The 16868-nt window shown below is 61.5% G+C and overlaps 1 protein-coding gene across 1 annotated transcript; it reads left to right on the top strand.

Moving 5' to 3' along the window:
- Positions 1-1755: 1755 nt before the first annotated feature.
- On the top strand, positions 1756-16623 carry LMXM_30_1210 (conserved hypothetical protein; the record flags this gene model as incomplete). Its single annotated transcript, XM_003877590.1, has 1 exon — positions 1756-16623. The coding sequence occupies one exon, from the start codon at positions 1756-1758 to the stop codon at positions 16621-16623; it is 14868 nt and encodes a 4955-aa protein (XP_003877639.1).
- Between the last annotated feature and the right edge of the window lie 245 nt (positions 16624-16868).

The following is a 16868-nucleotide window of genomic DNA, read 5'->3' as shown; positions in this document are numbered from 1 at the left end:
AACCTGTTTTACGGCGCGTACTCAGGAGTGCACTGGCGCAACGGCAAAACAGAGAGCATGACCACCGCTGGTCACGCCGAGAGAGCGATATAATAGGAAGTGCCGAAAGCTGGCCCGTTTTTAGTTCATGTGGACAGTACGAAAGGCGGCGTGACCGGGAGAAAAAAAACGAAAACCATTTTCCTTTGATATATATTATATATATATATAAGCGTGCTCTGTTGCGTTGTGCGTGGTCGGGGTGCTTAAGGCCGCACAAACAGGAAAAAAAAGACAACCCATCGGAGAAGATCCTTCAAGGGTATCGAAGTCAACGCACCCCTCCCGGGGAACTCGGAAGCGGCGGCATATAGGGCAACGGTGCAGATGCTCCTGCCCTCTTTGTGGCCGTGCTCAGGGGAGACGCGCATGTGTCGCATCCAATGCCGTGGAAGGGGCCATCGGTACTTGTTGTACCTGCCTCGGCCATGCCTACCCCATGCTCCCCATGCGGTTCTCCGTGTTCCAGGCTCGGGCTCGCCAGGATGGCTTGTCACGCATTGTATCTCACCACCTCATCTTGCTTCTCTCCTCTCCCTCCCCCTCCCCTGCCGCTTTGCGCTACCGTTCTCTCTCTCTGCCGTGGCTTCTCCCCTTTTTTGTCACCCCATGCGTGTGCGGAAGAGCAAGGGAGAGAAGCAAGCAACGAAAAAGTCCGTCGCGCGTTCTACCCCCCCAACAACAATACAACACAACAACAAAGAAAAAAATTGGCCTTTTTCTTCCCTTTGGATCCTTGCACACACTGGCTTGAGCATTCCCTCGAAAGTCCCCCTTCACGCCTCCGCGACCCTTGTTGTTCTGCATCCTCTTCTACTATAGGGTGACAGACCTTTGTTGACGCCGAAGAGCTGCCACGTCACCCCCCTTCTTCCACCTCCTTCTCTCACAAGCAACGCTCTTGTTCATCGAAAAGTCTGCGCGGACGTGTGACGCTCGCTCTCTTACGAGGACAATAACAAAGCGCCTTCAAAGAGGGGGCGAGCACGCTCGAAAAACAAAAAACTTCAAGTAGTGAAGGAAAGGAACGACCACAGAGAGGGAGAGAGGAGGAAGGATCGACGTTACGCATCGAAGTGTCTTCCGACTTGTTGCCCTTTCTTGCCCCCTCCACCCGCCCACACACACCCACACACATCATCTCCAGCCCACCTCATTACCTCAAAAGGAGAAACAAAGAGAGGTCAGGAAAGACGAGAACGAGAGAAAGCGAGAGAGAGAGAGAGAGGGACTTTCCTTGTCTACGGACAGCAGCTGTGCTGTGCTCCATCGTTGTCATCCCCCCTTTTTTCGTTGTTTGTTGCTGTTTTTTTTTATATATATTCTGTCGTCCGTGCGTTGTGCGCCTTGGTGAGCTGTTCTTTGCCTTCCTCGTGGCTCTCTTGTGGAAGCACCGCTCCTTTTGTTACTGTTGTTGTTATCTGCGGTGGGAGAGGCCCAGCCGTCTGTCTCGTGGCATCAAAGCCAGGAGGGAATACCACAGGCAGAGCTGCCACTGGCGGCTGCGATTCTGTGTCTGTGCCCTCAGCATCGGCTTTTTCGCTCTCTGTTCTTTTCATCCTTGACTTCCTCTCACGTTCTCTTTTATATGCATCTTGTGGCCCAACCCTTCACCACCTCGCAATCGCCATCGGAGGATTGCGCGCTTCTCACACGCTGACACGGACCGACACCCCCTCCTCCTTTTCCACCTACACTCACACTTCGCCTTTAAAAATGCGCATTGAAGTGAAGTTTGGTTCTGCCAAGCACGACATCGAGGTGCCGGAGGATGCGACGCTGGGAACCCTCAAGGCAGCCATCTACGATGCCACCAATGTCCTTCCTCCTCTACAGAAGCTGCTGGGCAAGCCAAACCTGCAAGCGAAGCCGGATGACACGTTGTTGTCCGCCCTGGGGATCAAGGAGAAGACGAAGCTGATGCTCGTCGGGTCGGCAGCAGTGGAGGTCGTCAAGGCCAACGCGCCGTCGGCCGAGGAGAAAAAGAAGGAGGAGGAGCGAGAGCGCCGGCTGCGTAACCTGCCCTACCATTTTTGGCGCCTGCCCGCGTATGGCGGCTTCCTGGCGGACCCGTACGTGGCCGGCCGCGGCGAACCCCTGGAGGGTGGCACGACGCTCCTGACACTGCTTTGCATGGATGTCATTCTCTGCCGTCTCAATACCCTCGGCGCAGGCAGTAGGCCCAACCCGTCCGCCGCCAGCACGAAGCTGCTACAGGCGCTGGGCCAGAGAGGTGCCGCCGAAGTGTCTCATCCTTTTCTGCAGGACATCCCTATGGATCTGCGCACCGCCATACAGCGCGCACACGGCGCTATCCGCTCCTGTTACGACTTCACGGTAGAGGCTAGCAAGGCGGTGCAGCCGGCGACCGTTCTGGAGGTGGTGGGCAGGTGTGTGCATCGCATCACGAGTCTGCCGACCGGGGAGTGGACGATGATCCCATCTGGCTGGATTGGCACTCAGTCGTACACGATTATGTTTCTCCTTGTGCACCGCAGGGCAGCTGAGGTGTTTGACTTTGTCGTCGTCAATCGCGGCAGCGAAGGACAGGGCTACCACCCGCGCTGGCAGACGGCGGAGAAGATAATGAGCTGCCCCATTCTCAAGTTCCAAGACGTGTCATCGACTCGGCTGCAGGACAAAACGTTTTGGCTGCTGCTGCTGTCGCTGTGGATGCGGCGCAACGACCCGCAGAACCAGTCGGAGTTCATCCGTGCTGAAGTGTTCTACGATGTGTTGCTGCCGTGGCTGGTGGAGAAGCTGCCAGAGGGGCGACACCGCGATGACGACGTGAACACAAACAGGAGTGGCCAAGCGAGTTCCCTGCATCTGACGACCACCCGCTTCACCACCGAGATGATTCTGCAGATGACAGGCGGCGCAGCGGATAGCGAGCAGCAGATGTCGCCCTCGCCTGCGTCGTCGACCGACTCGCCGTTCACACCGTTCATCTACCGTAATGCGGCGAGCCCCATTTGCAGCTCTTCCAGCGGCGTCAAATCCGTCATCACCGCCTTCTGCTATATCCTAGAACAGTACTACCCTGCGTTGACGGCTCTCGAGAAGAAGCGCATCAAGTACGTGCTCAAGTACGAGTTCTTTGCGCGGGCCGCTGAGGACCTCTCGCGCTACTCGCGCCGCTTTCTGTCCAACCCGACTCCCGTGACACGCCCCGACAGTTTCCAGGCCGCGCAGACGGCATCTAGGTCGCCGCCACCGAGCAGCAAGGACGCTCAGCTGCGTGCTGCGCTTGATCGCCTCAAGGCAGCCGGCATCCATGACACGACCGCCAACCTGTCCTTGAGCGCTGTGTGGCTGCGTCTCACAGACAGCCGGGTGTACATCAAGGACAAGCAGAACAAGATCTTACCCGACACCGACTTCCGCGACAAGATGGTGCTGTTGTTTGTCGGGAGCCTGAGGGCCCCGAGCGGCAAGGAGACGTCGACGCTGCTGGCGGAGGCAGTCACAGTGATGAAGCAGAAGTGCGGCCCCGACACCGTCGAGGTCATCTTCCTCAGCTGCGACGAGACGCAGGATGACTACGAGGAGCACTGTGCCCTCTTCGACTTTCCGCGCGCTACATACCCGTGTGTTGACGTGCTCAACGCGATGGAGCTGGTCAAAGTACCGGAGCTTCTCGTCTTCCAGAGAGACGGAGAGTTACTGCACCGGCAGGGCATTTCAGCGCTTCAGTCCGACCCGGAGGCGGCTCAATTCCCGGATGGTCCATGGAAAGGCGCGGTCCCTCTCTCTGCCACAGACGTGCAGCTTCTACGCGTTGGTGCCAGTCAGCTGGCTCACCACACGAAGAAGCGACTGGACCGTGGTCAGCCTCCGGTCGCTGGCAGTGATGCCGTGGTGCAACACGTTGTGGAGCTCGTGCACGCCGTCGAGGCAGTGGTTGACGCGCTTCCGCAGGATGACGTGCAGGAGCTGATTCAGGCAGCCAGCGAGGTGCGCACCAGCACGACGGCGAGCGCTGCAAGCGTCACGGGTGGCGTATCCACAGTATCGTCATGTCCGCAGCGTACGGTGGACGCCATGGTGCAGGAGCCCATCGACGCTGCTCGTGAAGGTGTCTTCCAGAACGCTGAGCTCCTCCCCAAGGTGTCGGTCGCCGCGTACTACGGCCCAGCTTTCCAGTCGTCCGTTCCGTCCTTGCCTGACATCAATGACCTGGCAAAGGCAACAAACTACGCCGAGTTGTTCGCGCTCCTGCCGCGCGTGAGAAGCGTCGTGGAGATGCTGTGGAGGCGCGCCGGCAACAGCGGCACCGCCTCTCGCGTCGCCGTACAGCTGCAGATTATCGAGTTCATCACGTGGATCTTCTCCACGCTGATCCCTGTGCCCCTGCCCGCGAGCTATACCATCGATGCCGTGCCGCAAGAGGAGCGGTGGTGCGTGTCTAGCTTCTATACAGAGGACATTATTCCACCGGCGCTCCAGCCACCGGCCGGGGAGGAAGGTGTGGTGCCGCACCCACAAGCCACCGACCCGCAACTGACGATGCTGGAGTGCGTGTACTACCTCATGCTGTCGCTGGTGAATGCCTGGCAGGCTGTCGAGACGCCGACTCGCAGCTTCGATGCGGAGCGGTGCCTCATGTCGATGGACATGCTGCTCGTCTTCGATGCCATTCTTCGGCAGGTGAAAGGCAGCGACAAGTGCCGCATGATTTCCATGCTGCTGAACACCGGTGGCGGCTGCGGCTATTTCCTTTCCACCACGCAGGGCAAGCAGAACGTTGCCTTTACGTCCGTTGCAGCGGCACTGCAGCTGACTCGCCCGCACCTGCTCCCGATTCGCTCCGCCATGCTGCGGTACATAGAGGAGCAGCAGAAGATGCGGCCTGGTCACGAGCTGTTCGACCTGCGGATGCCTGACAAGCTGGAGCTTTTCAAGGGCAGCCACACCGTCGACTTCCTCAAATCAGTGTTGGCCAACGCGGGGTACTCACTGGAGCAGTCCGGGGGCCTCTTTGGGGGTGGCTCGTCGGAGATGGAGAAGCTGATGGAGTGGCTGTGCAGCAATCGCTCACCGCTGGCGAAGGAGCATCCGGCATTTGGGATGATGCGAGACATGACGCTACTGGCGAAGTTTATGGGCACCATGGAAATGCGCGATGCACAGCTGCTGCACCGCCGCAAGGAGCTCGACGCACTCGCCTCGTGGCGCATCTCGTTCGAGGAGGACGCACCGGGGCGGCAGATGAGCGCCGGATGGCGAACCCGCCCAGCACCGCCGCGGTGGGAGTGCCTGATGGTGCGTGGGCGTGACATGGATATTGCTGACATTGCCGTCAAGGGCTTTGGCGACCGCGAGGTGATGTACGGCGAGGGCCTGGCGCTGCACTCGCCAATCGACGTGTCACGAATGATTGAGGTGGACCACCCCACCGAGGACGACGTGCTGCACGCAAAGGTGCTGCCGACATTTGCCGGCACGATGAATGTGGAAGAGTCGGAGGTGCTGCTATCATGCCTGACCGCGCCGTATGTGCGGATCCCGCTCGTCCTTGACTTCTTCGCTTCGCAGGACCGCCATACATACCTGTTTGTGTACGAAGTGCAAGAGGTGCTGCGTGCGGTGCTGTTCGAACCGGCTGCGTACGCCTCGCCGGCCGTGCTGAGCCACGCGGATCCCCGTTCCGTTCCTATGCGGCTGAGCAAGGAGCAGCGCGAGACGGTGGAGCTGCGTCGGCTACGCGGCGACCTGAGCCAGCAAAACTACGAGGACTGCCTTGGAACCACGTATGGGCTGCTTATGAGCGAGCTGACGCACGCGCCGACAAGCGTGCTTCGCCCCCTGCGGAGCCTCTTGGAGAGCATCACAGAGCTTGGTCCCAGCTCCGTGTACAGCAGTAATGCCTCCTACGTCCTCTTTGTCGTCGGGCTGCTGTGTGATGTGCTTTCCTTTTGCCGCTTCATTGCCCACCAGCAGCGGGAGCGGCAGGCGGAGGCCTCCCGCACGGCACCGGCTGCCTCGCAAAAGACGGAGGAAAGCGAGGAGGCTGAGGAGAGCCGCCGCAGACAGTGCGCCTTGGGTGTCATAGAGGAGTATCACCGCCACTTTCTGCAGTTCTTTGTCACCACGGTGCAGCCGTTATTGTGGGCGTGGCTGGAGGAGAGTGAGGAGAACACCGACACGCCGACGCAGTGCGTCATTCACGCCCACATGAGTCGGGTGGACCGCGCGCTATGGAAAGGGTACGACGCACTGCCGTCGTCGGCGTCTTTTGGCGCGGGTGGTGGGCAGCGTGGGAGTTTGCGGTCCGGGGCAACCAGCGCCTCGCTTGCGGAGGACCCGCATGCGCACCTGATTCGCATGCTCCGGTCGTATGCGTTTGTGCGAGCGCGCCACGGGTTTGGCATGGGCATGCAGCGCAGCCAGCTCGCGGCCCAGGAGGGAGACAACTTACTCACGCCGGAGGAAAAGATGCTGCGCTTCCTGCAGGCACAGGGTTTGAACACGTCGCGCGTCTCCAAGGAACTTCTTGAGCAGGGCAAGCAGCTTATGATGAGTGGCGGACGTCGCCGCGCTGTCTTTGTGCAGATTCGCAGCCGCAACTACAACGACACGGTGCGCATTCCAAACTTGATACACAGCGACCCGAGCAGTACGACTGAGTCGAAGCTGCTGAAGCTGCCGCCAGCCGATGTGCCGGAAAATGTGCTCTTCTGCGACCTGCTGGAGGATCACCATCTGATCACGTCATTTCTGGACGAGATGACGCCGCAGCGGCGCGGCACTGTGCTCCTGTCGATCGTTCAGTCCGTTCTCCGCGACCACGCCGAGTCTGAAGGTGGTGCGCTTGCGCCAGGCACACTGCACGACCGCAGGCGCCTTCGCCGCAGCCGCTCTACGAGCGTGTCAGCCCGCGCAAGCGCCGTGAACCTGGATGCTATGATGGACGACGATGACGAGGGCCACGCCCCTCACGAGCGCTGTCCGCAGCGCGAGGAAACGCCGCTGTGGTCCATCTCGGCTCCTGGTGTCTACAAAGGGCCGGCGTCGAGCGGGCTCTTCTTCCATGCTCAGACGTGCGAGTTGTTTTGGCGCAACGACGAGCTGAAGCCCGTCCCGGACAGCATGTCGCACTTCACCGACTTTGAGAACATCTTGGGCAAGGACGCCCTGCAGTGTGGTCTGGTGAGTCGCCACGAGCACCGGCACTGGGTGCATCTGGTAGGCACGCCGTACGACGTGATTGAATGGACGGCACCGCCGGACCTGTCCGATCAAGGTGTGCATCACCCGTTTGTGATTGCCGGAAACTGGCCAGCGGAGTCGGTCGAGAGCGCTCTTTTCGAGAACGTCACCTACGATCGTGTCATCGCCGTGGAGGACGACACCCCCTGGCCGCACAAGGAGGAGCGGTGGGCTGTCAACATGCTGCGAGACATTCTGCGAGCCGCGTTCCCGAATGGGATGCGGTTCTACCCTCTGGCCCCTGCGCTGTCGACGGTGGCAGCCAGCGACGCCGGCAACGAGGAGGAGGGGGAGCGCCTGATGGTGCCTGCGCTGCACCACTACGAGATGCGCTTCCTCATGAACGACGCCCCCCAGTACGAAGGCGAGACGGATCGGGCAACGTGGAAGGAGGCCGTAGCCTACCGCTACCCGCAGCCACGCATCGAAGTATACAACCTCGTGCCGCACGCCCGCAAGCTGTACCGCTCGCTTGTCTACAGCACAAACCAGCACTACTGCTTGCACAGCATGGCGCTGCTGACAGGGGCACGCACGCGCGAGTCGCTGGCGGTGACGGCGTTTCAGGCCGGCGAGCTGAAGAGGCGCATCTTCAACGAAAGCACGCTAGAGATCCATCGCTACAATGAGGCAATCCGTGGCCGTGAGGTGTACATTCCGGCGAGGCTGCTGCAGGGGCTGATTCCAAGTGTGCTGCTGGAGTCGTTCTTCATGTGGCATGGCGAGGACGATGTGCTGCGCGGGTACCCGCTCTCGGAGGAGAACGAGACTGCCTCCGTCCTGCCGGACGCGGCCGCGTCCGGCGCCGGAAAGCGCAAGCCGGCGCGGGGAGAGGTGATGGACCACTGGTTCAACTACAGCATCGAGGTTCACCTGCACGTAGGTCGACGTGGTAGCGGCTCAGTTGGTGAGGCTGCCTCACCACTGGCAACATCGTCGGCGTGTGTGGTGGTACGCCGCAATGACAAGGGTCACTCTGCCATCGTCGAGGCGGAGCGGGCGGCATCGTCGGCTGACGCAGCAGCCGATGCGGCGCGCACCAAGACCATGGTGGAGGCCCAGGGTGCCGCGCACCGCCTTATGCTGGAACGCGCCACGAGTGTCGACGGCTCGATGGAGCTGTCGACGGACGCTCTTCACGCAAACGAGGAAGACGAGAGCGGCAGTGCCCCAATGCGGATCGCGGACGCCGATGTGGCGCTGCTCCATGAGGCACTTTCCCATCTTCCCAAGGGCGTGTGCGTGCAGCTGCTGCGGCAGGCTCGAGGCGACATTGCGTCGGCGTTGACATGGGCTTCCTCCACTGCAAACGCCGATGCGCTGCTCGCCATGGTGAAGGATACGAAGGCCGGCGGCGAAGAGGGTAGTGGCAAGAGGCACCAACTAGCGCAGATGGTAGCGAAGACACAGCGGGCAGTGGAGACGTGCGACTACGTGCTGGTGAACCTTTTGCATTGCCGGAACCTCTCGCATCTGCTGCAGATGCTCACGCGCATCGAGGACTGCTCTCATATTCTGGCGTGGGGCCGTCGCTGCTCAGCTGCGGACAAGGCAAAGTGCGATGCTGCTTCAGCGGACGAAGGTGCGGCACACTCGCTGCGCGTGGAGGACACGACCAACGCAGGAAGTTATGTCCAAATAGAGCTGATTGAGATGCCGCGGCTGCGTGTGCGCTTCTACACGAGCACAGACGGCGCAAGCAGTCGCGCTCGACTGTTCCTGGCAGATCAGCCGGGCTGGCGCCTCGCCGAGTGGGACGACTTCCACGCGGCTCGCTGGCGGCAGCTGCGGACGCTACAGGCGCCGTTTCAGCAGTGCCTGCTCCTTTGCAACAGCACGCGCGAGGTCGCCTTTTTGTGCCCGAACCACGACTTTGCGCCCATGAAGATCGGCGACGATCCGTTTAATCCGATGCTTCTCTTCGACCGGTCGTCCTACACGTGGAGGGAGGCGGTGCCGTCCCCTTTCTACGTCTACGTCGTGCACAGCAGCAGCAGCTTTGTGATGCCGCCGTCGCTGTCGGCCTCGCTCTACTACGCCGTTATGCAGTGCGCGACACAGCACTACGCAGGCGCCATGCGCACCCTCGAGTCCTGTTACACGGACAGCAGCTTCTCCACCGAGGAGGGGTTTATGTTCGCGCTGTTCGAGCGCACCATGGCGGACCGCTTCCCCGACGCGTGCGCGGTGCGGCTGAAGCTGGCTCACGCGGTGCAGTACAGCTTGAACACCTACCAGTGGCCGTTGGCGACCGAGCTGTCGGACTATTTGATGACGAAGCACCACGTGGCAGAGGACTGCCGGCTGTCGCGCGGTGAGGTTCTAGACCTGCTCAAGCGCTGTGCTCAGGCGGCCCCAATGGTGCGCAGCCAACTCGAGCTGTATGCCGGGTTTATGAAGCTGGAGCACAAGCAATCAAGCAAGTCGGCGACGGCGCCGGTGGTTGTGCAAACTCCCGCACTGGAGCGCTGCCGGTTTCCGTGGGAGCGGCTGCTGCTGTACCCATGGGAACGCATCGCCCCGCAGAAGCTAAAGCGCGTCTGCTATCAGCTGCAGAGCCCAGAGATGGTCAAGGGCGAAAAACTTGTCGAGTTTCTGTGGACAGATCAGTTGCTCATGGATGAGGAAGGTGGGGCAAACACGAAGAAGGGGTTTTACTTTCTCTACTGCATGAAGCGGAACACAGTGGTGCCGATGATTGGCGAGGAGCACGTCGGCGTCACCCTCTCGCAGCTGCTCGCGCGCTGGTTCCAGCTGCGGCACTCTCGTTGGGGACGTGAGGAGCAGCAGGGGGGTGAGACAGAGATGGCACCGTCCTGGTGCAGCACGGTGCTGCAGATGATGGAGATGTTCCCACACACGGACTGGCCCGCGCCGGCGGACAACGCGGAGCGCTACATCCTCGCCCGCGGCGTGTCGCTGACGGAGGAGTACGAGGCGAATGAGCACTCTCATGGGTCAATCATCGGGGACCAGGAGACGGCGGTGCGCCGGCGGCGCGGCACCATTCCGGAGATCTTCAACACCATTCACCGCGTGGCGCAGAGGCACTTTAAGACGGACCACATTACCGAGGCAGTGCGCGAGGCGCGCCAGATGAGCCGACTGCGCACACCGGCGAGCCAGAAGGTCACCGTGCTTATGTGGGACCACTTGCGTGGCCGCGTGGTGCCTGGCGACACAGGCCGCGATCAGGTGGAGTTGTATGAGGCAGACATTTCAGTCGACTACTTCGAGAATGGCAACGCGGAGAACGACTCGGCCGCAGCGGCACTGCGCCGCTCTTCGCTGCAGGCCCTTTGCACCGAGCCGCTGAGTTCGTTGCAGCTGGCCCGAGGCGTCATCGCTGAGGGCGAGCCAGCTGCGCCGCCGCTGTCTCCGTCGATGTCTGTGCTGCCTTTTGATCTTCGGACTCATCCCCTCTCTCGCACCCCACTGGCTCAGAACATGCTGGACCGTCTGGAGGAGGACTCCATGCGCTTCCGTGGCCAGCAGCAGGCTCAGCGGCCCCGCTACTTCCAGTGCCTCTCCAAGGACATCGTACGGGAGCTGTTGACCACCCCATATGTGGCGGTCATGACAGCGTCTCTCACGACGGCGGTGACGGTGCTGGGCGACTGTGTGCGGCAGCTGCACGCGCTGGGAGGGCAGGACGCCGATCGTGTCATGCGTCTGCGCTCGTCGCTGCTGTCTTTGGCGAATGATGTTCACCCAAGGTCGTCTACGGGGCCCTCTCCCAGCGACAACGGCGTCTCCGCTGCTGGGGCACAGTCGCTTGATCACGGACGACTGGTGCATTACCTGCAGCGAGCGGAGCGTTCGCGTGTTGCCGTACCGCTTGAGTGGCTGTGTGCCGGCTTGCTGAGCACTACCCTCGAGAGAGACCTCAAGGCCGAGAACCTCTTTCACGGATCCCTGCAGCAGATTCAGGCGGAGCTCATTCTTCTCATGCTGCTAAGCAACCGCATGTACTTTGCGGAGCAGGCGGCGCAGGCGGTGCAGCAGCTCCTCTTGTTCTTGGAGCTGCTCGGGCACCTTCGCGGTGTCGTGCCTCCTCACGCGGAGATGACAGCTTCTGGCAGCAAGGGCACTGTGCAGGCCCGCGCGGCACGCATTCGTGAGCTGGTGCAGCACTTCTCGCTCGAGATCGATCCCCCGGTACTCCAACAGCTCACAGCAGCAGCGCCAACGATGACAAACGCAAGGACTGGCACAAGTGATGAGGAGGCGACAGGTGCGTCGGACAGATGCGTCTCTCTCTCAGAGGACACTCGCCGGACCGTGACTAGCCGGCTGCAGCAGCTGGCAAACGCTGCTCTCGATACGCTGACGGCACGTCGCACGTACGTCCACATCCATCCCGACTGTTCCTCCTCGGCGGCGTCGTCGGGTTCCGGGGGAGCGGCAGGCGAAGCAAGCAGCAGCTCCTTCAGAGCGACCCTCGACCCCCGCTTTCTTGTCTTCGAGTTCCTTTTCAACATTCTCCTGCGTGCCCGCCAGGTGGAGATGGTGGAGTGGTTTGTGCGCAACATCCGCGAAGGTCAGTCGCGTGTACAGCAGATGATCATGGGCCAAGGTAAGACCACCGTCGTGGGACCGCTGCTGGCCCTCATCCTCGCTGATGGGCAGCAGCTCATCACGCAGGTGATGCCGACGGCGCTGCTAGAGCAGACGCGTGGCATCCTGCGCCGCTGCTTCGGCGTCGTCGTGACGAAGCACATCTACACGGTGCAGTTCGACCGTAGCAATGAGGAGGGTACGAGCGATGGAGTGGAGCTGCTCTACCAGAAGCTGAAATCTGCTGAGGAAGACCGCTCAGTGGTGATCGCCGCACCAGAGTGTGTCAAGTCGCTCTTCCTGAAGGGGATCGAGCAGCTGCACATGATGGAGAGCGTGCCCACGGAAGACATGGAGCTGGACGAGGCGGCAGATGACCGCTATGCTACTCACATAAAGGCATTGCGTCGCAAGATGATGGAGCGGTCCGCCCTGGCGGACGCCATCACTCCGATTCTGGAGTTGTGGAAGCGTGGCGTGCTGATCATGGACGAAGTCGATGTACTCCTGCACCCCCTGCGGTCGGAGCTCAACTTCCCGATCGGTCTCAAGCACCCCATCGACATGAGCGGCCCTCGTTGGCAGCTGCCTATCCACCTCTTGGATGGCATTTTTTCGAGTCAGCAGGGGAGAGCGTGCGAGGACGTGCAGCGGCAGCTCGAGTGCGGCTCGTCTAGCCAGATTGCGAGCTCGGTGCGCTTGGGTGACTCATCACTGGCGGAGATGAGGGGTGTTCAGGAGGAGAAGCGGCGGCACGCTCTGAGCGCAATCCGCAGCGCCATTCTCACCGGTTTCCGCCAGCGCGCCCTTCAGCGAGAGCCGCACTTGGTCTTGCTCGACCCCGGCCACTACTACGTCGAGCAGCTGCTGCCGGTGCTCGTGCCGTGGCTGCAGCTGTGGCTGCACGAGCATCTGATGGACCACCTTCCAGATCAGGAGCGCCAGAACTGGGCCTACGTGTCCTCGGATGTATTTGCCGAGAAGACCAAGCCGTTCTTGCTCTCCCCGGTGAAGCGCGACGACGCGGGAAGCTGCGTATCTCGCGAGTTGAATGCGTACATGCCTCACTACGGTCTGCAGCTGCTGAACCTCGCACACGATTGGCTGCATCGCTTGCTGCCGCATGTGCTCGCCAAGATCGATCGGGTCAGCTTTGGCGTGCTGCAGCCGAACGACCTGGCCCTCAGCGGTGATTCAGCGCGGATCCCGTACAGTCGGAAGATGACGGCTGTCCCCTTCGTCGCGAAGGACGTGCCGAGCCGCAGCTCTGAGTTCGCGCATCCGGATGTGGTCATCGGACTTACAATCCTCGCCTTCCGCTACGAGGGACTGCGCCTGCAGGATGTGAAGGAGCTCGTGACACAGCTGAAGCAAGACTTTGCGCGGCAGGCGGGGCCGAAGGAGCACCGCCCGGCGGCAAAACTGTACAAGCACTGGCTGCGTCTGAGTTCCTCGGACCGCGCGGCCGCAGCGAAGAAGACAGAGATGGCGGTGGCCACCACCGCCGCTGCTGCGGCCACCGAGAAGAACGTCGCAGATGACAGCGAGGACGTACTTCGCTCATTCGAGCGCGCTGGTGTGCCGCTGTCGCAGCTGCAAGTGACGGACAAGGCGCAGATGCAGTCGCTCTACCACCTGCTGCACGGTGTGCCGGAGGTGATCCACTACTACCTGTGCTCTACCATCTTTCCACGAACGATGAACTTTCAGCGACTGAAGATCAGCGCCTGTGGCCACGAGCTCGGCTCCTCGATGCTATTCACAAAGAGGATAGGCTTCAGCGGGACACCGAGCAACATTCTGCCGCTGGACCTTGGTGAGTGCTTCTACGAACCTGGCAGTGACGGACGTGTGCTGTCGGTTCTCACGAACCCTGAGGTGGTCCATGCCGAGGTCCTGCCGGACAGCTGGACTCCGCTCCGGCTACTGGACCGCATCGCCGCCGCGAAGCCACCGTACTCAGCCCTCATCGACGCTGGCGCTCTCATCACGAACATGGACAACGAGGAGGTGGCTCGCTACCTTCTGGCGCGGCTGCCAGCAGCTCTGTTCGACGGCGTCGTCTTTCTCGACAGGCGGGATCGGCAGATGATTCTGCAGCGGGACAACGGTCTCGTCATTCCGGTCTCCCAGTGCGGTGTGCCGCTGGCTCGCCGCTTCACCTTCTTTGACCAGGTGCACACGACCGGCACGGATGTGAAGCAGTCGTCCACGGCAGTGGCCGTCATCACCTTTGGCAAAGATCTCGTCTTACGCGATTATGCGCAGGGTGCGTATCGCATGCGTGGCATTGGCAAGGGGCAGCGGCTGTGCTTGTATCTGATCCCCGAGGTGGTCTCCCGCATTCAGGAGGCGTTGGGGTCTCGGTACCGCACTGACGACATGCTCAAGGACGTTCCAGCGTGGCTCCTCCTCAACTCGATGAGGGTTGAGGGCCTGCAGTTCTTCAAGCTCTCCCTGCAGGAGCTGGCGAATGTGTGGCGCAAGAAGGCGGTTACGCACCTCTTGCAAGATGCTCAGTACGCGAACAGACATGCAGGGCTCTTTACGGGGTGGATGCGCTGCCGGCGCTTTCACCTGCCACGACCGACAGCGGGCACCGGCGCGGCTGAGGCGGGCCAACACGCCAGTTCGGAAGAGGACGCATCTGCTGCGATCGCCGATGCGGCGCTGAAGCTCCCCTCTGTCGACCTTCTCCGCGCTGCCATTGCTGAGTTCAGGGAGGTGATCGAATACCCCGTTGCCGGAAGGATTGCCCAGGCTCCATCCTTCAGTGAGCACCTGCAGGAGATCCTGCAGGGGCGTTCCCAGGAGCTGATCGAAGGCGACGCCTTGTCGCAGGGGCTGGTGGAGCAGTTGCTGGACCGCATGCGGCGCAGCATTCAGGGTTCACGGGCAGCCGCCGAGGGAGGCAGTAGCGCCTCCGCGAAGGAAGCCAGCGGCAACGACGCCACTGGGGCAGAGCAAGAAGGGGTGCACAACACGATGGACCTGAACGCGGAGATCGTACACGAGCAGGAGGCGGAGCAGGAGCAGGAGCAGGAGGCGGAGCAGGAAGAGCAGCGCATCTCTGCATTTTCGCGCGACGACGAGAGTCAGATTGGATGGGCAGTGGACACGCTCCGAACCTGCGGCACGATCGCGGCAGACACGGTGCGACCCACACACGGCTGCTGCTTCTACCAGCTGAACAGCTTCCAGATTCGACCCAGCCAGCCGAAGCTTCAGGTGTCGTCGCAGTACCTCGTGAGCGACAACTATTTCAGGCTGGACTGGCATGGCGTGGGAGAGCGGCGGCTGAAGAACGTTTTCCTTTTTCTTGAGTGGGTGCCCACCCCTGCCGCTCTTTCGGAGTCTGCCCCACAAGCCTCCACCAGCGGGTCGTCGTCCGAGGCGGCGACGATGGTCTGCTCCGGCCTCCTCACTCTCGCGGAGGGCGAGTCCATGCGCTGGCTCATTCATCACTCCCGCTACGTGCAGAAGAACTTCCGCCTTGCGCTGCGCTTCGCCTCGAGCGGCGCCTACATGGACGCCACCGGTCCCTTTTCGGCGGTCGTGCACAACCAAGGCGTACAGGCACTGCGCCACATGCAGTTGAGCTCGATCAGCTCGTCTGGCGGCGGCTACGATGCGAGCGCGTGCGACGCCGTGGCTGACAGAGCGGTACTGCTCTACCGGTTCCTGAACAGCGACATGTTCTATTCCACCAAGCAGCTTGCCGTATTGGAGGAGGTGCTAGAAGCGATGTTGCCGTCCGACCGGCTGCACTTTTTCATGGAGTGTCTGCGGGTGCGCCGGCGCAGTCGCAACCACTGGGAGGATGCCCCAATCGCCGTGCTCTTTGTCTCTGAGGCTGAAAAACCGTATCTGCGCCAGCTGGCTGTCGGCAAGCGGGTGCAGCAGGGGATGGAAGACATGGCGGAGGTCGTGGTGCGCGCGGCGCGCCCGAAAGCGTCGGAGCGCGTGCGCCGCGAGGCGGCGCCGGCGCAGCACAGCTTCGACAGCTTCACTGTTGCTCTCTCTCAAGCGTTTTCCGCGTGCGGCGGTTCTGCTGCGTTTTCGGCAGAGCGTGTGGCGGAGATGCTGACAGAAAGCTTCCCAGCTGTCTTCAAAACGCTCAGCGTGCAGGAGGTGGCACAGTCGCTCTTCTTCCTTGTGCAGCAGAAGCGCGGCGCAGTTGGCTGTTCCGCTGCGTCCGCGCCACCCGGAGCCGCCGCCTCGGCGGAGACAGCGGACTACATCTCGGCTGAGGAGCTTTTCGCTTTGATACCACCCCTGAGCGCAGAGGTGCTGCGCGAACGGGTTGAGGCGGCGCAAGCGCCTCACCCGGCTGCAGCTGCGACGCAGTCCGCCAGTATCACTGTGTGGTCGTGTGACGCATGCACATTCCAGAACCCGATCGCGAGCAACATGTGCTCGATGTGCATGGCCTCGAAGCCAAAGTCTGTGAGAGAGGCAGAGGATGCGGCAATGTTGGCTGCCGTCGATGCCGCCGCCGGCAGGGCTGGGGGGGAGGATGAGGGCGATGACGACGGTGTGGACGCGCCATGGCAGTGTGAGGTGTGCACGTTTATCAACGACTCTCGCGCGAAGCCGATGTGCGAGATCTGCATGGCACCAAACCCGCGTCCACTGAAGGAGTCAGGTGGCGGACGCGCTGAGAGGTCTCCGTTTGGCGGCGGCTTCGAGTGCCCGGAGGGGTACTGGGTGTGCTCGGTGGAACATGGCGGCTGCAGCAAGTTCAACCCAAACTCGTTGTTCTACTGCCAGGTGTGTGAGAAGGCGCGGCCGAATCTCGCCAGCGTCCGCTTTTGAAGGGAAGACGCAGGCGAGGGCACGAGAGAAACGCGCAGGCAGAAATGGAAGCGAGAGAGGCCCCGCCGCCGCACAAATTTTGTTGCTCCTGTTTGAGGAAACGCGTCTTGCGTGGGAGCTCTGCTGTGATGTCGTGCCCGTACGCTGATGATGCGCGTCAGCGGGCTGTGGCTCTCCTGTGCCTTGCCTTTTTCTTGCCGTGTTCCGTGGCGTCTCTGGCACGTTGTCGTTACGAGTGCACACAA

Source organism: Leishmania mexicana, chromosome 30 (assembly GCF_000234665.1).
Source record: "Leishmania mexicana MHOM/GT/2001/U1103 complete genome, chromosome 30".
Classification (NCBI taxonomy): domain Eukaryota; phylum Euglenozoa; class Kinetoplastea; order Trypanosomatida; family Trypanosomatidae; genus Leishmania; species Leishmania mexicana.
The sequence above is the reverse complement of the archived record's forward strand: the minus strand, read 5'-3'. Positions and strand labels throughout refer to the sequence as shown.